The 27,260-nt window shown below is 37.5% G+C and overlaps 3 protein-coding genes across 3 annotated transcripts; all 3 read left to right on the forward strand.

Moving 5' to 3' along the window:
* The first annotated feature begins 249 nt into the window (after positions 1–249).
* On the forward strand, positions 250–2,505 carry LOC114520817. Its single transcript, XM_028541150.1, has one exon. It carries the CDS (start codon positions 250–252, stop codon positions 2,377–2,379), a length of 2,130 nt encoding a protein of 709 aa, XP_028396951.1. The 3' UTR covers positions 2,380–2,505.
* A 2,110-nt stretch (positions 2,506–4,615) lies between these two features.
* Positions 4,616–16,231, forward strand: LOC114520818. Its single transcript, XM_028541151.1, has 4 exons — positions 4,616–4,727; positions 9,798–10,597; positions 10,859–11,306; positions 11,752–16,231. The coding sequence occupies exons 2-4, from the start codon at positions 9,847–9,849 to the stop codon at positions 16,229–16,231; spliced, it is 5,679 nt and encodes a 1,892-aa protein (XP_028396952.1). The 5' UTR covers positions 4,616–4,727; positions 9,798–9,846.
* A 5,606-nt stretch (positions 16,232–21,837) lies between these two features.
* Positions 21,838–25,159, forward strand: LOC114520819 (the record flags this gene model as incomplete). The annotated part of the gene is made up of 5 exons (XM_028541152.1): positions 21,838–22,724; positions 23,010–23,087; positions 23,769–24,219; positions 24,710–24,782; positions 25,055–25,159. Coding segments are annotated over exons 1-5 (1,470 nt in total), but the record flags the coding sequence as incomplete, so codon positions are not given.
* Positions 25,160–27,260: the final 2,101 nt, after the last annotated feature.

A 27,260-nucleotide genomic window follows, 5' to 3' on the forward strand; every position in this document is an offset into this window, starting at 1 on the left:
TTAAAAAAAGACATCCACAATGTCAAGGAAACGTTAGAAATTTGCAGCCAAGATTGGGCCAGCAATCAAAACCCGAACATCACCAAGTCCTTGGCAAATAGTGACATCTACCTGTCTTCGTGCACGTTCTTTTACAACTTCAGTCGGGATCTTCTTCCAAGTAGAATTTTCAAGAATTTCTTCGAATCTTGCATTGAATTTGCCCAAAGTCGGAATCAACCTGTCATCATGGTAATATTTCAATTTTTGATGGCAGATCAAGAAGCTCGTAAGTCTTCATGGGAATCTCCAGAATATACCACAAGAATTGAAAGTGTTACGGAGCCTTTTTTTAAGAATAAAGCGCTGCTGAAAGAATATCGATCTCAATATATGTTTTGCTACCATTTACTTGCCCGATATTACATTAAAACACAAGATAGCCGACTTTCCGGTCTAACGGAAGATGATCTCCCTCCGTTGCCTGAAAACACAGAACTGAGCTCTATGGAGAAATCGTCCGGGGCTCAAATTCTCATGAAGCGTGGAAATTTAAGCAAAATGCGAGCAGATAAAACACCGAAAGAAGATCATGAAACGAAGAATAAATACAGGAGCGTTGCAGAATCTTGTTACAATCAAGCTTTATCTCTTGCCAAGGAGGTTTTGGGAGATCACCAATTAACCTGCACTCTCCATAAGCTTATAGGAGACCTATGTTTTAAGAACGACAGAGCAGTGACACATTATACTGATGCCATAAATCTGCACAGGAAACTGAAATTTGATTCTAACGAGAAATTTGTGATATTGCTCAAGAATCTCGGAGCGTCCCTGGCGTATAATGGTCGCTACGAAAAATCAGTGGAAACGCTAAAGGAAGCTCTTATTATAGCTGAGAAACTCGTTGAGAGAAACACTCCATGCAGAGCCCAGGTGTGTTGCGAGTTAGCTAGAACTTACAGAGACTTTAAACTTGATTGCCAAGAAGCTGCAATACATGCCAAAGAGGCGATGAAGATGCAGAAGTTTCTCCACTTTCAGGACAGAAAAAGGTTGGAAAATATCATAAAATCGGCAGAGGAATATACTGTGGTGCTAAAGATTATCGAGCCGTTTAAAGATAAAGTCGATGTTCATGTAAGGACTCGAATAGAAAGCTGTATACCCAAAAAACCACAAACATTTCTTGGCCGAGACGCTGAAGTCGACCAAATAAAAACTTCCTTGATGAAGAATAACTGCGGAATTGTCTCCATTGTCGCTGAACCAGGTTTTGGCAAGAGCACGGTTGCCATTGAAGTCTCTCATCACATAAGCCAAAGTACTGTCGTCATTTATTCGTTCCTGTCAAATACTTCAACTGTTTCTGAGGTGATCGTACGTCTCTGTCATGACGTTGGCATTGTTCCTGGAGAAGACCCTGAATCATCGTTATTGTCTTGGTTGAAAAGCATTGAAAAGAAAGTTGTTCTTGTTATGGATAACGTCGAGCAGCTGCTTGGAAGCGATGTGAAACCTCAGTTCATTGAGTTACTGCTTACGCTGCGCAAAAAATCACCCGAATATTTGCAGATCCTAACAACATCCAGAACAGAATTCCAAATCCCTGGGCAAACCGTAGTAAACCACCAACTACAAGTGTTGGATGTCAAATCTAGTATTGAACTTTTGAGAAAGTGTTGCGCTGATGAAAAAATTGAAGATATACGTTTGTCTGAATTGGCTAACCTGTGTGGCTTTGTTCCTCTCGCCCTGTGTGTGGCAGGAACACTGATTCCTAACCTCGATGATCCTTCAGAGTTGGTACAGTGGTTAAGAGAGAATCCTATGGAAGCATCGAGCGACTCCAAACAGTGTGTTCTTCAAAAAGTCATCGAGTTCTCGTTTCAGAAGTTAAGTGATGACGATAAGAAAGCGTTGGTTTGTCTTTCGGTGTTTGATGGGAATTTTGAGACAATTCATGCAAAAAAGGTAATTGAAAGAAGTACTAAGTTAGAAACCCTCGAATTTTTGAAAAATCTAGTTTGTCGAGGTTTAATACAAGGTACTGATGATACGAACTTTGTGATTCATCCCTTCGTCAGACGGTTCTTGGCTGATCATGACCACTTTCAATTTGAAAAGGCAATAGCTCAGGGATTGATGGTGAAACATTTTCTAACGATGTGCCATTCGTTAACCATGGATTATTATTCACACAACGGATTTACTAAAGCCAGAGAATCGCTGAAAAGGAACATTCACAATGTTGAGAAAACGTTAAAAATCTGTACCCAAGATCAGACCACCATGTTGAAACCAAACATCCTCGAACTGTTGGCAAGTAGTGAGATTTACAAGTCTTCATCCAGCTTTTTTACTACTTCAGCTTGGACTTTGTCTCACCAACGGTTTTAAGAAATTTCTTTGAGTCTTGTATTAAACTAGCTGAAAGCCGGGAACAACCAGCGATTGAGATCACATTCCATTGTCTGCTAGCAGAACAAGAGGGTCGTAAATCAGCGCGGAAATCTGCTGAATACATCGAGAGAGAGAAAAGAATAAAGGCAGCATTTCAGGAGAATAAAGACGTTTTGAAAGACGAGAAGTCTTTAGACATGTTTTGTAACTATTTCTTAGCTGACTCTGACATCGGCAGAACAATAAATGCACGCTGTTCTGATCTTCTAAAAGATCATCCTCTGCATTCACCTGATAGCAAAGAACCAAGTAATATCGAGAAAGTGGCCAAGGCGCATATGCTGATAAACCTTGGAAAGCTGAAAAAGAGCCGTGCTAAGAAAGCGTCTGACCACAAAGACGAAGAAGGATACCAGGAACACATGAACTGCGCGGAATTATATTACAGCGCAGCTTTGTCGTTGGCCAAAGGGCTTTTGGGCCAGCACAAACTTACAAGCAAGCTCTATACATTATTAGGAGACTTATATTTAATTTGGAATAGGAATGAAGAAGCACTTACGTATTACAAGAATGCGATAAGTTTACGGAAAGAACTGAATCTTGTTTCGGATGAGATGTTTGTGTTCTTGGTCAAGAATTGTGGGGCTTGCCTTGCGTCTCTTTGTCGCTTTGATGAATCAATTAAAACGCTGCTGGAAGCACGTGACCTAGCTGGCAAGCTCGCTGAAAAACACTCTACTTGTAGAACCTCAGTGCATTTCAAATTAGCAAACACATGTCGCCAATGGCAACCTTGTAAATTTGCAAAACAATGAGTCAATGTTTTATTTTTAGTTCACTCAATTGCAATTGAGGAATTAATAAAGCATTTAGTACTCATGGTTAGTTCGAAGAGTCCATCTTTCAATGTTTTCCACTACGTTTGCTCTGTGCAGCCTGGTACTGTATGTGGTATTCAAAATTGCTTTAATTCGACCCTGGACTTTCAAAAGTGTCAATCCTAAAAAAAAACCTATATTCGCTGATAAAAACGTTTAACAAAGTGCTCAATGAAAAACTTTATTTCAATTGTGGGATTCTACTTAGTCATCCTTACTGGCAACGCTTCAGACTGGTGTAACATAAGCCTGAAGAAGGACTGTCCGACATGTACTGTGTATAATCTAATCCATTAGGGTTATAGTATTTGGGTAGGAGTTATTATATTCAAAAATTCTGAGCATGGATTATTACCAAGGATTTTTCCTGCTAAAACCTTGGTTGGTAGATTATAATAAACATACTTGCAGGGAGGTGAGCCCGTTTTAGAGAGTTTTAGTGGTTAGAACGATTGAATTATTGAAGATTAGCATCCATTAAACACTGAGTTTCGCTGTTAAATTGCTTCTATTTTTTCTAATGCTTCATGTTTTTAAAAAATCAAATGTCATTTACATCTGGATTGAAAAGAACCGGCTCCATTTGAATAAGCGACTATCGAATTATGATGCCATAGTAAACCGCCATATTGCCAACCGTGTTATTGCGTAGTGGTAGCCGCTTCTTAAAGAAAATCAGTAAACTCATTCATTTAAAAGTTAAACAGGCTAGAAAATGACGACAAAGAAAATTTGGATATCCAATATTGCCAATATGATGTCTACTAGGAGTGTTTATTTGTGATACGAATTACGAGACGCTTTTGCAATGACAAAACGCAGAGGTAAATGAGCAACGTGAAAATACACCTTCAGCGGTTGAAAACGTGAACCGCAAAGGTCAAACGGCAAAATTTGAACCTCAAACCGTGGCTCGCGGTTAAAGAAAAAGCGTCAAAATAGAGCTCTCAATTTAACGCACCGAGGGAGTCTGGAAGTTTCCCGCCTCTCGAGGTGCGTTAATCACAGACTCACCAAACCTGCAATTATGTTTAGTTTTAATCTCATGCCTTTTCGGGAAAAAGTGTTCAGAAAGTTACGCATTAGCCTGCGTGCAGTAGAGTATGAGATAACTAAATACATTAGTCAAGTATTTATTAACATAAATTTGTTTTCCATTTTCAAAAAAAAGAAATCAAAGCCCACTCTATAACGATGTTTAATTTTTCGGTAACTTCACCAACCCTTCTGGAACAAATTTCCAAATGGATTTTGAAAAGCCAAAAATAAAATTGGAGGGAAGGTTGTGGAAGAATTGTGGAAGCACTTAAATTTAGAGAAGTTAGGAGATTTTTGGAGATTTTGAACTGAATCAATGAATCTCTAAAGTGGTTTGTTTAATTTAGATTATCAGTTCCTTTTCATTTAATTTACAATATCGGCTCAAAATTCGATCAATGAATTGTTTCTTCTATTCTGCGTTTGGTAAGTGTTTTCATTTATATTATATCTAAGTCATTCAACTTCTAAAACTCGTGCAAAGTCAATTAACCACTCTTCACTAATATTACACTACAATGTGAGTTGTGTAACCAAAAATGTGACCAAGACATTACAACTTGTAAACACTAAACACTATAATGAGTTCAATATTAGATTATGAATTAGATTTGAATTATGAATGTAACATTTCATGTGTCTGAAGATGATTCTAAAATCTGATATACTGATATAGAATTAAACCACTACTGTAAATTAAGTGAATTTCAATATGACAGTCAAGATGTAAAAAATGTGCAATCTCATCCTGAACTTTATCTAAAAAACTTTCGGAATTACTGGAAGGTGTACTAGAAGTACTTCATGTTGAAATGGAATTTGTCAGAGTCATTTAGTGCTATGCATTATAAGTCTTGAAGTTGAACTTCTTTTGGTAAACATGTATACATATTATGTAAGTACTGGAATGGATTTCGTAAGGTCGGGTAAGCATTACTAGTATTGCAGTGAGATTTTGCTAAGGGTAAGGATAAACAATAACATATATTTAAGTGGAGTTCCCCAGAGTTAAGCATATGGTTCTGGTATATATAGTAGGGGAAAGCATGTGCTCATATAGAAGGGGTAGGCATATGTTACATTAGAACATCACAAGGTAAAACTAAATGAAGTGGCCTTTATTATTATTATTATGTGAATCCTTCCAGAGGATTAATTAGCATTTCAGTGATCAAACAAAACTGCTATCAAAATAAATGTGTTATGTGCACTTTATCTATATATGTACATACATGTATAAATATAATTTAAGAAAGGCAAATATTGAAAATCATCGCTTAGAATGTTCACTCAACGAGCTTCGAAACTTACAATAGTTTTACTCGCATCTTCTTTCAATAGGCAAATAATGATAGGTTTTTGCATTATACAAAATTAAATGATTGCCTGGCAAGTTCCAATATCACTTTTGGAATACTCACTGGAAATATTTCTGGTGTGGTGTTATGTTCATTATGACCTCTAAAGTAATCAGGAAAATTTGTACAATTTTGTTTGTGCAATCTCTATCCAAGTTCATTGAGTGCTGGAATTTATTTTTCAATGTAGAGGAGTATATGTTAATGAGTTTATCAACTGTGCACGTGGCTCTAATATAAACATGCATGCATGAAAGCAATAAACATTTATTTGATGTATATCTATAGAGCGCCAGCGGTAATCTCATTTGTTTGACAACTCTTCACAATTCTTCACTATAATACACTACAATGTAAGTTATGAGACCAAAAATGTGACCTTGTAAACTTGTAAACACTAAACACCATAATGAGTTCAATATAAGATTATGAATTAGATTTAAATTATGAATTTAATATTTCATATCTCTGAGGATGGTTCTGAAATCTGATATAGAATTAAACACTACTGTCAATTAAGTGAATTTCAATATGACTGTCAAGATGTAAAAAGTGTGCAATTTCATCCTGATTTTATTTAAAACTTCGAAAATACAGCAGGTGTACTAAAAATACTTCACGCTGGAACATGTTTGAACCTCTTTTGGTAAACATATATATACATATTATACTTACTGACTGGTACATGGATTTCTTAAGGGTGTGTGAGCATTTAATACTAGTATTGCATTGAGATTTTCTAAGGGTAAGCATAACATATATTTAAGTGGAGTTTCCCAGAGTTATATAGTAGGGGAAGCATATGCTGGAGTGGGACATCTCAAGGATAAACATATTGAAAGAAATCCTCCAGATAGGGTCATATGAGATGAAACTTCTCTCAAGTATGCATACTAGAGTGGATTTTTCAAGGATAAGCATATGGTATGTTGTACCATTTAAAGTCTGAATCTTTCCAGGGGATTAATTAGCATTTCAGTGATCAAACAAAACTGCTAACAAAATCAATGTTTCCTTTATCTATGTATGTATAAATATAATTTAAGAAAGACAAATATTGAAAATTGTCACTTAGAACGTTCACTTTGAAACGAGCTTAGAAACTTACATTAGTTTTACTCACATCTTCTTTGAATTGGCAAATACATTTTTTGCTTCATACGAAATTAAACAACTGCCTGGCAAGTTCCAATATCACATTTGAATACTCATGCACTGGAGAATTTATTTCTGGTGTGGTGTCTATTTTTTTTTATCTGAGCATTTCCTCCATGTTTGTGCAATCTCTATCCAAGTTCGTTGAGTGCCAGAATTTAGACAAAAGGGTCAGACATGCTATTATATGATTTCTTATAGTTATCAAATTTTTCCGCATTATTAGATTCAGATTCTATTTGTAAAGTAAATATAGTGTTTCTGTTAGTTCTTCAATGTTCCAAATAACATAACATTTTCTTCCTTGAATGTTAAAAAAAGATTAATGACCAATTTATTCTTGTCAAAGTTATTTTAATACGAACGACACTTTCCAGCTTCACTGAAATATTATTCCAAATTACGGAATAATTAATTGGCATACACAAAAAGCTGACTCTGACATGATCAACAAAGTTTTTGAAAATATATAAAAAACGGTGACGGTCTCAATAGAGCCTTATGGACACCCCGCTACACACTGATGTTAAATTTACTCGATCACAGATAAACCACTTGAAGCAAATAATCAACTTTCCCATATGGCGGGAGTTTACTAAACCAAGTGCTGTGACTAACGCCTGTATTCAAAAAGCACACTCACACTCATTGAGTGTGACATTGAAATTTTATTACTAGCCTCGTTTTCGCGTAACTCGATAGTATTTTTGAATAGCTTTTTTAAAGTGCATATGACATTACCATTTTTTCACCAAAAATTCGCAAAAGTCGGGCGATTTGATTGATATGTATCATTCCCCGGTCGGATAAATATAAACAACCATGTAATTATTTACTACTTTACTTCTTGGCTTACTAGTTATTTTGTCATAAAAGTTGCGTAAAAGTAAAATAGTTGTTATTGCCAAGTAGAATATTGTTAAATTTGTTTGTGAAGTAAAAGATTTTTTTTGCCAACATTATGTTGGAACGGACGATGGACCTAACAAGATAACGCAGAAATGCTCCCTTGTGGGCGAAAGAAAACGGAACTGCAAATTGTATGTGCCAAAAGGGAGTCACCAGTTGTTATAAATATAGAGCTAGATTGTATAAGCGGGAGATTGAGATTGTGATTGTGAGCAGATTGTGAGCAGATTGTCAATAGATTGTCAATAGATTGTCAATAGATTGTGAACTGATCGTGAATAGATTGTTGTTAGAACCGAGAATTGAATGTAATGAGATAGAGAATTCAACGTAAATAAACGAAAATGCGAAAGATACAGTCCCTTGAATTAGGAACCAGCGTGTGCGAGCTTCCCTGAACGCGATTGTGGGCAAAGTTCGCGAAATATTCTCAGTTTACTAGCTTTCCTAAATTTGAAAGATTGCATGTAAAGCTGTGCGGCCTTCCACTGTGGCAATGCTCAAGCCCTATTGACTGCGAAACAAAAGTGAAATATTGCGACCTATGTCCCATTTGTAAAGGATGGTATGATGAGCTGGCAAAATTCCAACAAAAAGATGATAAAGGAAAGTTCAGAAGCATGTGGTACAAAAACGCCGACTCGTCAACCTGGCTGAATGATCCTTGAGGGGTTGCCAAGTTCTTTATGTCCAGCCTTGCGGACAACAAAATGAATGTCTGAACGTCCTTGGAAGGATGGAAAATATGACTTTTGCTCCAGACAGCCGTATCGATGACAACCTCTTTACAGACCTTCGTTCAAGTTAGAAACTCTTGGGCTCATGCACCTATAATCAAAAGTTAACCGAAGACTTTCTTAACGATGCTTTTGATATTCCTATTAAATTTCTTACCGACCTTGACATAGTTTTCAGTTGCAATTCAGTCAAGTAATGTGCGAAGGATATCAAAGAATTGAAAGGACTACGAAATCTCACACGAGTGTCTTAAATTAGTTCACTGTGCATTAAGTTAATTGCAAACATCAACATGATGAATGAAGAAATAAAGCTTCTACAAGAAGATCAGGTTCCAACAGTATAGAAATAAAAAAGTTTGGCGAAAAGCTTGAAAATTTAGTGAGCCACTTTGGGTAATTAATAAATTTTGACAACGTCCAAAAAACTGATCGACAGTCCCAAGTAAAGAGCCGCATTCCGGACAAACCACAAATATTCACTGGCCGTGACGCAAATAATATCCTCCTTGGTAGAGAAGAACTGTGGAATTGTCAGTGGGCTGGGTTTTGGCAAGCGTTCTTTAGCATTTGGAATTTCCCATCACTTAACCAGTGACTATAACATCGTCGTCATTTTCTCCTTCGTGTCACTGGCGTCGACTGTTCGTGAAGTGATGGCGCGTGTTTGTCATGACGGTTTGACGTTATTCCTGGAGACGATCCTGAGTCACTGTTGATGTTATTATGGACAAAATCGAGCAGCTGCTTGAAAGCATTATGAAATCTTAGTTTACTTAATTAGTGCTTAATTAACCAACGCAAAAATACAAATTAACACTTACAGATCCTGACCACGACAAGAACCAAATTTTATATATCTGGGTATAACACCGAGTACCATAAGTTAAAAGAGATAAAAATCTCGTGTTGAACTTTATACGACCGGCTCCAGTAATCGAAGTGACCTTAAAAATCTTTGTTTTCTCCATGCTTTATACTTAAGAAATAGAAAACATTTTCTGTGTTTCCACACGCGTGGGAGTTTGGGAGAACAAGAAATAATTAGTGGGGAAACGAGCCCGTAGGAGGAAAAATTTTTTCTATTTCTTTTATAATATAACTCAATAAAAAGATTTTGTACAAATATTATAACTCGATTCAATTACAAATTCTCATTACATCGCTTCGCTTGTCAAGTTCGGCGGGAAAAGTCCCGTGTTTCTATACAGTTATAGAAACACGCTTTTTGACCAATCAGCACGCGCGTACTATAAATGTTATATTATAATTGGTTATATAAAATTTGAGTCATAGGTTTTGTTACTATTAATAATGTTGTATTTTCTTTGATGTAGGAATTAAACGATTTCCTTTATTCGTTGGTTTTCCATGAAAAGCATGTAAATGGCAGTAAGACCCTTCTCAAAAGAAGAATTGAATTTCTTCAAATTTGCATCCATCGTTCACGATGAATTTCCAAAGATGTTACGTTCGACATTTGTGGCATTGTGGGACAGGAAGATTGCACCGTTGCCTGGTTACCAAGTTTGGGACGACTCACCCGCAGTTCGCACACTTCTTTTGACGCTCGAAGGCGGTAAAACTCCCATACCAACCAATAAATCGTTCAAGGATTGGGATTGCACAGCCCTGTTCCAGGCAACTATTTACTCCAAGACCTTTGGAGGCTCCACCAAGACGACACTTAGTGATCAATTCATAAGGGGAAAGAAACCCAGTACTTTCCATTCTTCGCTTACAAGTTTAACTAGTACTGGGAACCAGGATGAAATTATAACTTTAGCAATCGACCAGGTTCGACTGCTTAGAAACTGCTTATGTCACTCGCCTGAGTCAATCTTAAAAAAACATGATTTTGATTATTATGTTAAACTTGCTAAGGATGCTTTTGTCGCAACTGGATTTTCGACAGACCAAGTTGATCATATTGGTAATCTTAAGGAGAGCGACTTTCCAACTGAAAGGGTTAATGAGTTGAATCGAAAAATTAAGGCTGTCGTGCTGGAGAGCAAAAAATTTCTTGAAGAAAGGGTAGAAAAAGGAATAACGAAATTAACGGATGGTCAAGAAAGTGTTATACAAAAACTTGATGAAATTAATAGGAATGTCATTAGGAACCAAAATTCCAATGCAGGTATAAATATAACAATAGTAAATATGTTGATAGAAATTTCTCTTTTGATGTCGCAAGGTTATTCGTCGCTAAATATACCTATGTTTTAGTTGTCGAAATATACGTATTTCTATTTCGGGTTTTTTTTTCATTTTTTGTAAAAGTCTTTAACAATATGCCTGCAGTTTAAAATACAAAAATATGCATACAAAAATATGAGATATTTCGGTTCTACTCTACAATGACTTTTCTCTATTTTTTTCTTCTCTCGGAATTGTTCAGCAACTATGCAAGAAAATCGAGGGTTTGCAGCACTAGGCGCTCTGGGTCCCGCTGTGAACAATGATGAATGTATTATCACATTCAAAATTACAGCAGAAAAAGTGCGACTGGTTAAAGATATTGGACTCGGTACTGTTACTCTCATCGACATTTTCAATGCATGTACAAAAGCTCACCCGTCCGTTTTCCAAGACGCTCTTAAAAGAGGTTTCGGCGATGAAAAAGATGATCAGAAATTTGGGGAGATCAGCCAAGGATGTCTCCTTGTTCCACTGCACTGTCTTACAGATGAAAGATTTCTGGAGGTTTTGGATGATTTTGAATCTGGAAGGCTGAAAAAACGTTTACTTACAGAGTTTTCGCAAATTGGAGTTGAAATAGAAGGATTAGAGATTGAGATAAAGAACATGAAAGAAGTAAACAAAAGGAAGGAGAATATAAAAGGAAAGTACGTATATAAGATGTTCTTTACCTTTGTTTAATTGATGTCATTAACTATAGTATAAAGTAGAATGGCTTAGAAGTGAAATTAAGTTTGGACTGAAATTAACCTTAAATACTATTCGTATATGTAGACTAGTTAGGATCCACGAAAAAAATCCACGTTCTGTGGTCATAATATAAGCAGTGAGTTGCCAGGGTGAGAATGATTCGATATTACCTATTCTTTACTTTCTATTATTCAGTCCAGTACAAATTTTGAAAAATATCGACAAGATAAAATTTTGAATAGTATACGCAAATGTGAGCAATTCTAGACAATTGTGACATACACTAAATTCGCTGCTTGCTTTTTTTTATCGGACTGCCAGGATGCATTTCTCTAGCACAACTTCACGTTAGGCATCGAGTTGCCAGTGCGAGAATGATTCGTTCTTTACTTTTGTATTCAGATTGCAGGAATTCAGTGCAAAGTTCGTTAAATATCGACAAGGTATTGTCAATGTTCAAGGAACTGACAGACAGTCCCATCTAAAAAGCTGCATTCCTGACAAACCAGAACTATTTATTCGCCGTGACACTATAGTAAATCAAATAGTATCTTCCTTAGTCGATGATGCCTGTGGAATTGTTTCTATTGTTGGTGGACCAGGTTTTGGCAAGAGTACTGTTGCAATTGAAGTTTCCCATCACTTAATAAGCAAAGAGAGAGACATCGTCGTCATTTTCTCGTTTCTGTCACAAGCTTTCACTATTCCTGAAGTAATAACGCGTCTCTGTCATGACGTTGGCGTTATTCCTGGAGAAGATCCTAAATCATCGTTAATGTTTTGGTTGAAGAGTATTGAGGACAAAGTTGTCCTAGTCATGGACAACATTGAGCAGCTTCTTGAACGGCATGTAAAGCATAGCTTTCTTGAATTAGTGCGTACGCTTCGCAAAAATTCACAGCAACATATACAGATTTTAACAACGTCAAGAACAGAATTCTCAATTTCAGAAACGCAAACCAAATTTCAAATACGAGAGATGGATGAAACAACATGTATCGAGCTCTTAGAAAAGTGTTGTCCTGTTGAAGTCGAAAAAGCATTCTTGTCTCAATTAGCTGAGCTGTGCGGTTTTGTTCCACTCGCCTTGTGTATTGCAGGAACACTAATTGATGATCCTGATGACCTTTCAGAGTTGATACAGTGGTTAAAAGAGAAACCCATGGAAGCATTGAGGAATTCTGACCAGTGTGTTGAACGAGCCATCGAGTTCTCTTTTCAAAAGTTGTGCGATGAAGATCAGAAGGATTTTGTTTGTCTTTCGGTATTTCATGGGGACTTCCACAGAGAGTCTGCCGAAGAGGTGATGGAGAAAACTGGGGTGAAAACTCACCACTTCCTAAGAAATCTCGTTAATCGAAGTCTCTTACAGCGTAGAGGTGATAAGCGTTTCGTGATTCATTCGCTCATTCGGCGATTCTTGGCTGATTGTGACCGATTTCACGGTGAAAAGGCAAATGCAAGAAGCTTGATGGTAAGCCATTTTCTGAAGATGTGCCATGAGTTGACCAAGGTTTCTTATACACGTGACAGATTCACTAGCGCCAGGGAAACACTTAAAAAAGACATCCACAACGTCGAGGAAACGCTCAAAATATGTAGTCAAGATCCGGCAACCAATTCAAACACAATCGTCCTAGAGTCCTTGGCAAGTAGTGACATTTACATGTCTTCATACAGATTTTTTCACACCTTCAGCTGGGATCTTCTTCCAGAAGCAGTTTTGGGAAATTTCTTCGAATCTTGTACTAAACTAGCCAGAAAACAGGAACAAGTAGTTACTGAAATCCTTTTCCAATGTTTCCTAGCAGATCAAGAAGGTCGTAAATTTTCACGGGATTCTCCTGAATACACCAGTCAAATTGGGATACTCGAGGCAGCGTTTCATAAATATGAAATGGATTTGAAAGACGATAGATTCGTTTTTATGTTTTGTTACGAATTGATTACGCGATATCATTTCAACAGCACACAAAATAACCAACCAGCAGATCTTCCTTACAATAATCTTTCTTCTTTGCCTGAAAGCAAAGAGTTGAGTCTTGAAGAAAAGGTGGCGGAAGCATATATTTTAAAGAAGAGGGGAAATATTTGCAAATTGCAGGCCAATAAACTGTTCCGCACAGACGACAAAAAGTACGAGGAATACATGAACTCTGCAAAATCATTTTACAATGAAGCTCTATCTTTAGCCCAAAATGCCTTAGGCGATCACGAATTAACATGTTCTCTCCACAAACTTCTGGGAGATCTATATTTTAACATGGATAAGAGAGAAGAGGCACTCGAGTGTTATACCCATGCTATAAATCTACACAAGAAACTACAACTTGATTCTAATGAAAAGTTTGTGATGTTGCTCAAAAATTTAGGAGGATGCCTCTCGTTTAGTGGTCGCTTCGAAGAATCAATGGAAAAGCTAAGCGAAGCACGCGATATAGCCAACAAGATCACTGAGGAAAACGCCCATTTTAAAGCCCTGGTGTATTATGAGTTGGCAAAAACATGTAGTTCCTGGAAACCCGAATGTCAAAAAGCCGTGGAATATGCAGAAAAGGCAATGAAAATGCAAAAGTTGCGGGACCCGCGCAAACTAGAAGAATTGAGGGAGATTATTGAAAAGGCAGAGGTCGTAAAAAAATTCATCAACTCATTACGAGATATCGTCAACGTTGAAGAAACTGATCGGTTGTCTCAACTCAAAAGCCGCATACCTGACAAACCACAAACATTCATTGGCCGTGTCAGTGAAGTAAAGCAAATAATATCCTCCTTGGTGGAGAATGGCTGTGGAATTGTCTCTATTGTCGGTGGAGCAGGTTTTGGAAAAACCACTGTCGCAGTTGAAGTTTCTCATCACTTAAGCAATGACCATAATATTGCCGTCTTTTTCTCATCCCTGTCAAATGCTTCAAGTGTTGCTGACGTTAAACGACGTCTTTGTCGTGACGTGGGCGTTATTGCTGGAAAACGTCCTGACTCAACTTTAACTTTCTGGTTAAAGAGTGTTAAGAAGAAAGTTGTCCTTGTGATGGATGGCATCAAGCAAATGCCCAAAGGCGATTTTCAATCCGAGTTCACTGAATTAGTGCTTTCCCTCCGTAAACATTCACAGCAACATGTGCAGATCCTAACAACTTCAAGAATTCAATTTCCTGTTTCAGTAAACACGGTAAACTATCAAACAGAGAAGTTAGATGTGACATATAGTGTGGAACTTTTAAGAAAGTGTTGTCCTGATGTAAAAGTTGAAGATGCATACCTGTTTGAATTGGCAAAGCTGTGTGGTTTTGTTCCTCTCGCCTTGTGTATCGCAGGGACACTAATTCCAGATCTTGTTGATCCTTCAGAGTTGATACATTTGTTCAGAGAGAAACCCATGAAAGGATTGCGGAACCCCAACCAGTGTATTCAGCAAGCCATCTGGGCCTCTTTTCAGAATTTGAGAGATGAAGAGCGGAAGGCATTGGTTTGTCTTTCAGTATTTGTTGGAAATTTTCAGAGCAGCTCCGCAAAAGAGGTAGTTAATAAGAGTGGCGTGGAAGTCGAAAATTTATTAGAATGTCTCGTGAGACGAAGTTTGGTCCAGAAAATTGGTGATGGGCGCTACGTAATTCATTGGCCTATTAAAAGATTTTTAGCTGAACATGATGAATTTCAAGATGAAAGGAAAATGACACAAGAACTGATGGTGAAACATTTTCTAAAGCTGTGCCATTCGTTAACCATGGACGGTTACTTATATAATAGTTACACTAGCGCCAGAGAATCACTAAGGAAAGACATCCACAATATCGAGAAAACGTTAAAACTGTGCACCGAAGATGAGGCAAGAGTTCTGGGTCCAAATATCGCAGAGTTGGTGGCGAGCAGTGATCTTTATAATTCTTCTTGCAGGTTCTTTTGCGAGTTCAGCTGGGATCTTTTTCACCCCAATGTTTTAACGAAGTTCTTGGAATCTTGTGTTAAGCTGGCCCAAAGGCGAAAGCAACCGGCTATTGAGATGGCATTTGGATGTTTGGTAGCAGATCAATCAGGACATACATCGGGACGGAAAACTCGGGAATACACTCGCCTCGTGGACGTCATCGCTAAAGAGTCGCAGAAAAATGACGCGTTATGGAAAGAAGATAGGTCTTTATTTATCCTCTGTCATTATATTTTCTCCCTATTTGACTCTGATAAACCAACAAATGAGGCACCTCCTGATCTACCAGAGGATGATCTTCAACCATTGAATGAAGACAAATCTGCAAGTCCTATCGCGAAAGCTGAGGAAGCATATTTTCTGTTGGCGCGTGCTAATTTGAACAAGAAACGTGGTATTAAAGTATCCAAGGCTAAGAGTGCCAACGGAGATTCCTATGAATACTTTAAAAAAGCAGAAACACTTTACAACAAGGCGTTGGCGTTGGCTAAAGAGTTGTTAGGTGACCACGAATTCACATGCCGTCTGCACCTACAGTTAGGAGACCTCTATTTAGAAATGCACGATAACACAAAGGCAATAACGTGCTTTACCGATTACATAATTCGGCGCAAGAAGCTGGAACTGTATTTTAACGAAACCTTCGTGTATTTTCTCAAGAAATGTGGAATCTGTCTGGCTCATCTTCGTAATTTTAATGCATCCGTGACAACGTTAAAGGAGGCTCGTGACCTAGCTGGAGAGCAAACGCGTTGTAGAGCATTTTTAATTTATGAATTAGCAAAAACCTATAATATGTGGAAACCTGGCTGCTGTGAAGCGGTGGAATTTGCTAACGAAGCATTGGAAATGCAAGAATTACGGAAAAGCGAGAAAATGATAAAAACATTAGAGAGGATTCTTCAAATAACCGAAAAAAATACGGCGTCATTATTGGCGGATGGAAACAATTAGTGATAACATATAAGTACGATGAGAATCAAGTTGATGGTATCCCGGCGAATGCATTAGACTTGACCTTTTTAGTATATTTCTGATGTTCATGCCAATTCAGGACATATCGCAGTGCATTTTAGCCTGAATGAACAAGAGAAAACACTACACTTTATAGTAAACATTATATATTCAGTATGAAGAAATGCCTGGCCTGAATGAACAAGAGAAAACACTACACTATACAGGGTGTATCAGAAAAAACTAGAAGATTTTAAACTGTCCAGAAAACTATCATTTTATCAAAATATCTCAAAAATATATTTACGTCTAAGTATTTTAGCATCTCCTGTTTTATCTAACAGTAAAAACTATGAGAAATATTAACCTAAAAAAGCGGGAAAACGGTTTGTAAAAGCCTCATTTTTAACCGCTTGCGCAAAGAAAATGAGAGGTTCAAAATCCAAGTTCATTTAAAGAGATGAAAGTTTGGACCCTTTTGTGCAATGTATCAAAATTTCAGAAAATTTGATAAGTCCGCCGTGAAACGTTTCAAAATTGGACTTTTTCCGTTTACTCCGCTCTCGCGTAACCTTTTTTCATGCAAGAATGATTACATGCATGAGTGATGGTTCGAATGACGTACTTAAACATAACTAACAATGAATACTCTTGTTTCATTGTTTTATTTAACAAAGAGTTCTGTTAATTACACCTGGATAATGCAAAAGATGTCCTGTTTAGGAATTGCTAGCTTATTTTTCATATCAAACATTAAAAACAATGCCAAGGCCGCAGTTTGAACCACAAACAGCAAAGAGCTTTTTTGGTAACTGAATACCACCGTAGTCATGGGAGCGTAACAAGAGTGCTCGAAAGGTTTCGGGAGGAGTATCCTAACGTACGCTGTCCATCACATGGTACAGTTTACAACAATGTTGCTAAATACCGTACAAACGGGACAAGCTGTAATCTCAACCGGGGAAGACCAGGATGTCGAGGTCTCAAGAAAACATTGAAGCTGTGCGAAATGCGATTGAAAATCAGCAGCTAAATGGAGCGAGAATTAGCGCTCGGCGAAATGGTCTTGGTTTATCTTCGGCCACCTTTAATCGTATAACACGGCTGGACTTACGATTTCACCCATACCAGATGATACGACGACATCAACTGCTTGCAGGAGATTACCAGCGGCGAGAAAGGTTTTGCCAGTGGCTTATGAACAGACCAGCACGATTTCTTCAGGACGTACTCATTGGTGACGAAGCTGGATTTGCCTTAAATGCCTCTGTTAACACCCATAATATCAGAGAGTACTGCGCTCGTGGTGAACGACCGTTGCACTTTCAGTATGAGCGAAATGATGACCGTCACAAGGTTACTGTTTGGGTCGGATTGATTGGTAATGGATCTATCATTGGTCCTTTTTTCTTTCGCCACAGCTTAGACGGCGAAGAATACATGCAAATGATTAATGAGCAAGTCGTTCCAGCTGTAAGCGAAATACGCCGTTTAGCTCCCAACGATGATGGCAGGTTCCAGCGCCTTTGGTGGATACAAGACGGAGCACCACCTCATCGGAGACGCATTGTTTCCGAGCGCTTGGAACAATTATTTGGAAACCGATTTATTGCTTTAAATCGTGCGGTAGAATGGCCACCGCGATCTCCCGATTTGACTCCTTTGGATTTTTTCCTTTGGGGTTACCTAAAGTCGAAGGTTTATGTCACACCACCGGCAAACCTGGAAGAGTTTGAAGCAAGAATTCAACATGAGATGGATATCCTAAGACAGGACAGGCAAATGGTTCGGCGTGCTGTTTTTAGTATGATAAGTAGAGCAGAAGTTTTCGTGCAAAGAAATGGAGGACATGTTGAGAACTAACAACAAATTCTGTAAACTCTGCTCTTGTTTGCAATTGTGTACTGTTTGACGTTTTTGTGTAGTTTTTAACTAGTCTATTTTTAACAATAGCATTATTAGATACAACATCAATGTAAGGTATAACAATAGCATTGTAAGTACGTCATTCGAACCATCACTCATGCATGTAATCATTCTTGCATGAAAAATGGTTACGCGAGAGCGGAGTAAACGGAAAAAAGTCCAATTTTGAAGCGTTTCACGGCGGACCTAATGTTTATCAAATTTTCTGAAATTTTAGCTAATACATTGCACAAAAGGGTCCAAACTTGCATCTCTTTAAATGAACTTGGATTTTGAACCTCTCATTTTCTTTGCGCAAGCGGTTAAAAGTGAGGCTTTTACAAACCGTTTTCCCGCTTTTTTAGGTTAATTTTTCTGATAGTTTTTACTGTTAGATAAGCCAGGAGATGCTAAAATACTTAGACGTAAATATATTTTTGAGATATTTTGATAAAATGATAGTTTTCTGGACATTTTAAAATCTTCTAGTTTTTTCTGATACACCCTGTATAATAACTACAATGAAACACGCAATTTGATTGGTTCGTATGCGTGCAGTATGAGACAATCCTGCACGGAAAGTTTACAATGCCGCTTTGCGCAGGAAATTTGACCGTCGTTTCATTGTAGTTATTTTAAAAAGAGAACACTAAATGGTTTTCCGTGCAGGATTGCGTGATACTGCACTTGGGAAATTGCTCGACTTTTAGAAAGCGTGTTCTCGCAATTTCCCGCGTGCAGTATCACGCAATCCTGCACGGAAAACCATTTAGTGTTCCTTTATTTCATTATTTTTACATATTATTACGTATAGACAGGAAAGTATGCTGCAAAAATGACATCAGCGATGTGATTTTACGTTTATATTTTGTGCATGGAATGACAATTGCAAACTTTCCGATAGCTTAAACTGCGCTATGGCTTCTGCGCAACGGTTCTGCTTTTTTACAATAGGTAGGCTACGTGTTTAAAATTGCTGAAATTTAACATTTTCTTCTTTTTTTTTAACAGTAACTTAATTGGCGAACAAACGTAGTGTTAAAAAAATAGTGTTAAATATAGGCTGTATGTTCTTTAATCTGGATACTTTAAGAACTTTAGTGATTCAAAACGTAAATAAGCGTTATGATTACAGACTGTAAGTGTGAAACTGTCTGTATGTAATTTTCCTGTTTTGTTGTCTTATTAACTGTCTTTAATATTTAAACACACCCCTCATGGAAACCAGCCTAGAGTTGATGGGGCTGGCGTGTTTCTTGGTTTTAAATAAAGTTTTACCTACCTACCTACCTACCTACCTACCTACCCACCTTTATGTAAATATCCCCGTAAAGCCGATCTTTTCTTTGCATTTCGAACACTCTTTGCTAATTAACATCCCTCAAAATTATAATTGCATTCCAAGTTGCAAGGAAAATTGCATAGTGTAACACCACCTTAAATGGGCGGTTATGACAACATTAAATGGGCGGTATAGGCCGTTAACATTAGAAAACATTTTATGCTAGGCCTCTCGCGCGTGTTTCATTCGGTGACGTCACGGATTTTTAAAACCCGCGCAATGAGGCCTAGGGGCTAGGCTGGAATGCAGGGCGCGCTAAAGAGGACTAGTGACTAGTCTGGTGTGCATATAAATTTTTTTGGTTCCGGGTAGTCGATAAATGAAATTTAGCTGCATACCACAATAAAATGTCTTTAGGATAGTGAGTCATCCTATTTTGATGATTTCTTTGTATTCCATTATGTGATTTAAATCATTTTTACGTTTTACAATTGTTACAAATTAAGTTATTACAAATTAAGAAGGCTTATTTCGTTATTTGGAATGGCTTGGCCCACAAAGCTTGGGCTCTCGTTCAAAATGCAACGTATTTGGTGAGTATTTGGCATAATAGCCACTACACTATATATCGACTGATACTAGCTAAAATGTGGTTTATTAAGAACTCTTGAGACATGTTTTGTTATCTTAAATTAATAATTCGTTGCCTCCATTTGTTCATCCATTGCCTTAATGTGTTCCAGACATGCTGTTTATAGTACAGCGACAAGGCCAGACCGTATTCTTTTCCTTGGCTTAGGCTAGTACTATATAATCTTCATTTTAAGAATCACATAATTATTGACAGTAGAATCTCGTTATACACTCTACTATATTACAGCGTCCGACGTAGTGTATAGCCTCAGCTAACTGAGCCTAAAATATCCTAGTTATAAACGGATTCTTTGTAGTTTAATATCCTGTCGCGTAGTTGCTAGTCGTTGAATACAAAATTAAAAATGTGCCATTGCCATTGGTATAGCAGAGCGACTGCATACATAATTCGTACAGTTTACTATCCAATTCTATGTTAATCGCTTTGTCTCGTTTTATAATGCCATGCATTTTGTGCTTGAATCTACGGTTTCTGTATTCTAAGAACCATTGTTTTGTCTTTGATGATGATGATGTAAGCGACTATAAGCTAGTTTATATATGCAGATGCATAATGTCATGCATTCCAACCGTAAGTCCTAATGACATTCTGTCATTCATGTCTCTTCCTGAGCCTGAGAGCAATTTGGTACAAACAAATACGCACATATAGTAATATCATCAATCAAGTTCTTAAAACTTTGCCCAACGTTAGGGTATTACCTTATGCTAATGCAGTGTAAGGTTATTAAAACAATATTAATATAGCTACTTAAAAAGGTTTTGTATGCCATCTGCATGGCAATTTCTTACAAAGTTAATGGTATAACCGCGACTATATAACAGTATAACTGTTAACGGTAGAACTGTTCTCGCCGTGTTACATAATAAATCAGTGAAAAGTGGTCTGACACAATATATAATACAATGTACAAAAACTATGTACAGTTTTGCAATACATGCAAAATACAAACTGAGCACTAAAATATATCACTGTTTGCCTTACGCTGTGTTTTGGATCGATACGATGATTCTAGTCTACGATTGCTTAGCACCTGTTCGGTTCAACAAATTAAACTTGAAATATATTCGTTTACCACACCTTATACCATTTCCTGTCCCTATCGAAACTAATGCATCAAGTTTAACTTGTGCATGAGCTTCAATTTTTGGAATTTGGAAACATTCAATCGTCACGGTCAATCGTCAATCCGTCTATGAACATGGCAAATGACATGCAGTTGTAATGACAGCGTACCACAAGTATCAACTAAAATTCGTCATCGTCCTATATACCAATTTATAATTAACATGCTGGGCCCGGTTGTATCAAGCCATTTTACCTTGAACGGTGCTCAGTTAAAAATTAAATAACACCCTTACGTCCATAGCTATTGCTCTCTTGAATGAGTTAGCTTGAATATTATGCACTGAATGTGTAGTTGTATAAAACAGTATCGTTCTATTAAAGTTAAGACATTTAGTTTGTTTGTTGACTAAAACGATAGATTCGCTTTCTATTTTAATTGAGCTTCCAAGGGAACATTTAATAGTGTTTGTGTCTTGAAGCCCGAAATCTTGAATAGGTTAAAACAAATGAAATCGGTAAAGACAATAAAATTGAAAATATTTTGAAAATTGAAACGAGGGACGCTTGACCTGCATTTACTAAAGCAGAAAGAGTATTTGGAAATCACAGAGATCAGGTACGATTCCTGGCAGGCCGGACTTCTGTATAAGGCAGGCGCTACATCCAACCTTTGTACGACCATAGGATAGAACCTTGACATTTTTTTACAAAAACGCAAATAAATTTATATTTCGTCACTTCTAATGACACTGTCTTTTCTTTGATGTAGGAATTATAACGATTTTCTTTATCCTTCGGTTTTCACTGAAATAGCATCTAAATGGCAGTAAGACCCTTCTCCAAAGAAGAATTAAATTTCCTCAAATTTACATCCATCGTTCACGATGAATTTCCAAAGATGTTGCGTTCGACATTTGTGGCATTGTGGGACAGGAAGATTGCACCACTGCCTGGTTACCAACTTTGGGACGACACACCCGCAGTCCGCACACTTCTTTTGACACGCGAAGGCGGTACAACTGCCATACCAGTCAATAAATCGTTCGAAGATTGGGATTGTACAGCACTGTTTAAGGCAACTATTTACTCAAAGACTTTTGGAATCCCCACAAGAAAACCCATCAAGACACTCAATTATCAGTTCATAAAGGGAAAGAAACCCAATCCATTTCATGCCTCGCTGACAAGTCCAGCTGGAAACTGGGTTGAAACTATAGCATTGGCAATCGACCAAGTTCGACTGCTTAGAAACGAGCTATGTCACTCGCCCAAGCTCACCATGACAAAGCCTGATTTCGATTACTATGTTCAACTTACTAAGGATGCTTTTACTGCAGTTGGATTCCCAACAGATCAAATTGATTATATTGCTAGTCTTAAGGAGTCCGACTTTCCAACTGAAAGAGTTTGTGAGTTAAAGAGAGAAGTTAGATGTATTGAGCTGGAGTACCGCAACTTTCTTGTCATTCTTGATGAAAAGTTAACAACAACGTTGACTGATTTGTGTGAAATCCAAACTCTTCAATATGATTGTCTTCGTGAAATTCAGAAAAATGTAATGAATAACCAGACTACTAAAACAGGTGAATTATATGAGAAGTATAAATTTATATGGAAGTTTCTGTTTAAGTCTCAAGACTTGCTAACTAAAGCTTCTCGTGGCTTAATATGTTATTGGTTTTAAACATTTTATTTCATTAATTGCTGGCTATGTGTAACCTACTCGCAGGCTAATTTTTAATTATAAAATAAAACCTGCAATATACATTTTGCAGTACTAACTACGTTATGTTACTGCCACGTTGCAATGACGGAGCTCAAGTTATTCTATATAAACATGATTGTCCGTTAAATTTTTCCTTCCGTAGAATATTCAGCAATTGGGGATGAAAATTGTGGATTCTCAGCAATCGGTGGTCTACATCCCAGTGTGAGCAGTGATGGAGGTATTCTATATAACAATGATTTTGATTTAAATTTTTTCCGTAGAATGTTCAGTATTTGTAGGAAAATCGTGAATTCGCAGTATCTACTTATCGTCCTCTTTATTTATTCGCCCGAACTGATCGGGAGCGTCTCCACTTTTTTGCGGCGGATTTTTTCGCAAACCAATCACATCGCCGGATTTCAGATATAGCTTCGCGTCGTGCGAATAAATTCGCCTGTAGTGGAAAACGGGCTTTACGATGTGAACAGTGATGGAGGTATTATCGTATTCTGTGTTTCGGCTGAAATGGCGCGAGTGCAGCCTCGTACCCAGGCGCTTTAATAGTAAAATATATAACGTTGCACTCAGGTATTGTATAGATGTCAGCTGAAAAAAGCAAGCGCACAAGGGTGCTTGGGGTGGTTTTGTTTAGCGAGGAAGCTTCCTTTGCCAAAACCACCCCAAGCACCCCCGCGTGCTCGTGTTTCTTTCAGCTAACCTTTGCAATAACTGTATGCAACATTTTTTCACTATTAAAGCGCCTGGGTACGAGGCTGGCGCGAGTACTTAACTAACGGTGGCCTTTTTTACATCCACTCTCTACTATGATTTTAAAGTTGGTAAACAATTGACAAATTTTGTAAACAATTTTTCAAGAAATTGAATATAAGCACGTCTTACCATTTAATGTTTTCCCCAGAATGTTCATCAGTTGGGCAGAAAAATTGGGAACATGGTGCTCTGGTTCCTGATGTGAGCAGTGATGGAGGTGACATCGTATTCCGTATTTCAGCGAAAATGGCGCGAAAGGATAAAGATAAGGTTTTAGATACTACTACTCTTGTTGAAATTTTGTGTTCATGTGAAAAGACTCAACCGTCAATTTTCCACGAGGCTCTCAAAAAGGGCTTTGGCGATAAAAGGAATGACCAAAAGTTTGGAGATGTCAAACCAACGTGTCTTCTTGTTCCACTGCATTGTCTTACGGATGAAAGATTTTTGGAGGTTTTGGATGATTTTGAATCCGGAAGGCTGAAAGAACGTTTGCTGGAGGAATTTTCGCAGATTGGAGATCGAATAGAAATAGCAGAAATCGCGTTAATGAGAATGGAAGAAGTAAACGAAAAAAAGGAGGCTATAAAAAGAAAAAAGTATGTAAAGTCTTTCACTCATTTGAACAATTAAACGTTGTATAGTCTCCTTCGGGTAGTTTCCGATTTTACCGTTTCAGTCTTTTAGGTTTTATATCACTGTGTAATCAAAATTATGAATCCATCAAAAACCAGACCAACTCTGTTGCCTTCACGAGAAAAAACCGGCTGGTTGAAAATTCTCTTAAGCAAGTTTGTCGAGAAGTGTCAAATATATTTATAGAAAACAACTAATTTAGATGATGATTGGTTTATTTTGGCCAAATCATCGGAGACGGGGTTTTTTTCTGTTTTCCAATTCTGTTGGATACAGGCAACTGTTGAATACTTTACTCAACATGGAATTACGAAAAAAAGATACGAAAAAATAAATTTCCTATCTAATGTACATGCCTTACTTTAAGTATAACCCCCGGAGGTCCGCAACCGCCGTTTCAGCATTAGTCAGGAGTGATTTCGTATGTGACAATGATGATTTTTTACAATGTAGATTGCAGCAATCGATTGCCCGTTTAAAAAAAAAGTTGGAAACATTACACGATGTACATCAAGCGTTTTCAGAGGTAGTATTCAAGGATTGTGCTAGAAACAAGTCACGCTTCTGTATACTTCCTTCCTTTCCGTAAGAACATGCAAAGGAACAATTAAGAAACACCTGGTGCTTTATACAGCAATTAATGGATAGCCAGCCGGGTTATAAGGTTGTTAGGGGCCACAGGCCTTAAATGACAACGGCTGCATTCTACTTTTTTGGAAAATTTCGGCTTTCCCAGTACTTATTTCAAAGATTCCGGCAAGGTTTCCTTTTCAAAATGAAATAATTCTTCCTTAACAGGGCACTGATGTGTATGTCAATAGTACTCGCAGCTTGACATCTCTGGAAGATGAAAGCGAAAGGCAAATGAGTCTTCTTCAACGAAGTATTGGTTTTCGTCATGAAAGAGAAGAAATCACGCCCAAAAGAATGTCCTTAAAACATCGTAGTAAAATTCAAAAGTTGAAAACATTGAGCGAATTAGAGAAGGTAATAGTACAGAGTGTACCAGTTAAATGTTAAATCCGGTGTGAAACCTGTTATTGTATCGAGTTGTTGTGTTGTTGATGGTCGTAATGCGTCAATCTTGAGGTCTTATTAGTTATCATTCACCGAAGGCGTTAAACGAACGTAAATTCAGTTATGTAAATTTCTAACGTTTGAAGTTAAATTCTGATTGGCAGCATTTGTAACATATGTTAATGTTCATACGCACATATCGTTTATACTTTATACTGTAGAATGTGCAAATTCTGAAGAATTTATTGTGTTTCAATTCGCTAATATCAATTTCGGATCGAACGTAGCTATGTCGGTACCTGTACACGCCTAATTTATAGATCATTAGATTTGCTAACTTATCGTGTCGTAGATGTCAATTAAGTTGTTCATAATCGTGCAGAGTTTAAAAATATGAAACGTTTCTAGGCACAGCCACAAGAGTCACAAGGGAATAACATTAGTTATTTGTGCGGCCCCGACAATGTAATAAAGAGCAATAAAACTTTCTGGCGATCCTTAAAAAACTTGTTTTATACCTTGACCCCCTGTGAAATATCGATTTGTTATTGCATATTGACATGTACAGTCTAGTAATATAATTTGATTCACGATCAGATTTAAGAATTCCGAAATATTCAGTACTTCCGGAAATAGAAATATTTTTGTAATATATTCAAGCAAGTACTATGATTTAAAAGTGGGATACATTCGCACAAAGCTACATGCACGACGATCTTAGAAAGTTAGCGAGTAAGCTATAATTATACCGTTTTCCCGAGTTGTGAAATATAAAATTTGTGACATGCCACAGGTCAGAGTTATAACATCTCATGCAAGCAAATTCCATGTTCGCGTTCCGAACGTAAGCAAGCGAGCGTTCAGTTCTCCATGCAACCTGGCAACTTTCGTGCGAATAAATTAGGCCGAACGTTATTTAACGTTTGTCCAATAAGAGCTTGCTATTCTCTGGATTCAGCGCTGTTAGCCAATGGGAAACTGTTTTTTAAAGATTATTTCGTTCAGTAATAACGTTTAACGCCTTCGGTGAATGTTGACTATTATAAGGCTATGGGTAAGTTTCGTTTTGGAAATTTATGTAAGTGCATTGTTACGCTGTGCATGTGATGCGGCACTTTGACAGTTAATAAGGCGAATAACAACTGTACTCTTCCTTGTTCTTTTTTAAAGCGTAGCTAAATGCGTATTGGGTAGTTTTGTATTTTAGAGCACGCATGTTGTAAGTTTGATAGTAACTAAAAATTAACAGTAGCTATATGACAACTATTTGAAGTTATAATACTCGTCATCGCGAGAAAGGCCAATTGGAGGTTTTGCATGCATGTATTCCTAGTAATGACTTATTTCAGCAACTATGTTCCATCCCTGTGCTAATTTTGATCATATACTATATTTTCGTAGGCCGAAATACCGATGCAGGCTTTTGTTATTAGGAGGGAACTAATAATAGGCCAGGGTGGTTACGGCACAAATGTTTATGTTGGTATCATGGAGGATGGAAGTGAAGCTGCTGTTAAGAGGATGATACGAGGTGTATCCATGGACACAGCTGAAAACGAAATGAAAATCTTGCGTCTTATTAAAACAGAAAACTCTCCATTTATAGTGAACTATCGACATTTTTACTCTGACATGACCTTCTCATATCTTGTTTTTGATCTCTATGAAGAAAACTTGAAGGAATATGTTCAATTACAAACTATTGAATATCTACAAAAGCATGGCCCACGCATGATAAATGAAGTTCTATCCGGACTTGAATTCCTTCACAAAAAAGGAATTTTGCATAGAGATTTGAAACCATCAAACATCCTGGTTGATATCGAAGGTCACATGAAATTGGCAGACTTTGGGATAAGCTGGGTTATGGCGGACGATGAATCAGAAGTTGCAACAGAAGTTAAAGGTACTGCGGGATGGTTGGCGGCAGAAGTAATTAACGCGATAGGCAGTGAAGTGTGTGTTATCGGTCGGAAATCGGATATTC

This window comes from Dendronephthya gigantea, unplaced genomic scaffold (assembly GCF_004324835.1).
Source record: "Dendronephthya gigantea isolate DGI-Jeju-01 unplaced genomic scaffold, DenGig_1.0 000018F, whole genome shotgun sequence".
Classification (NCBI taxonomy): domain Eukaryota; kingdom Metazoa; phylum Cnidaria; class Anthozoa; order Malacalcyonacea; family Nephtheidae; genus Dendronephthya; species Dendronephthya gigantea.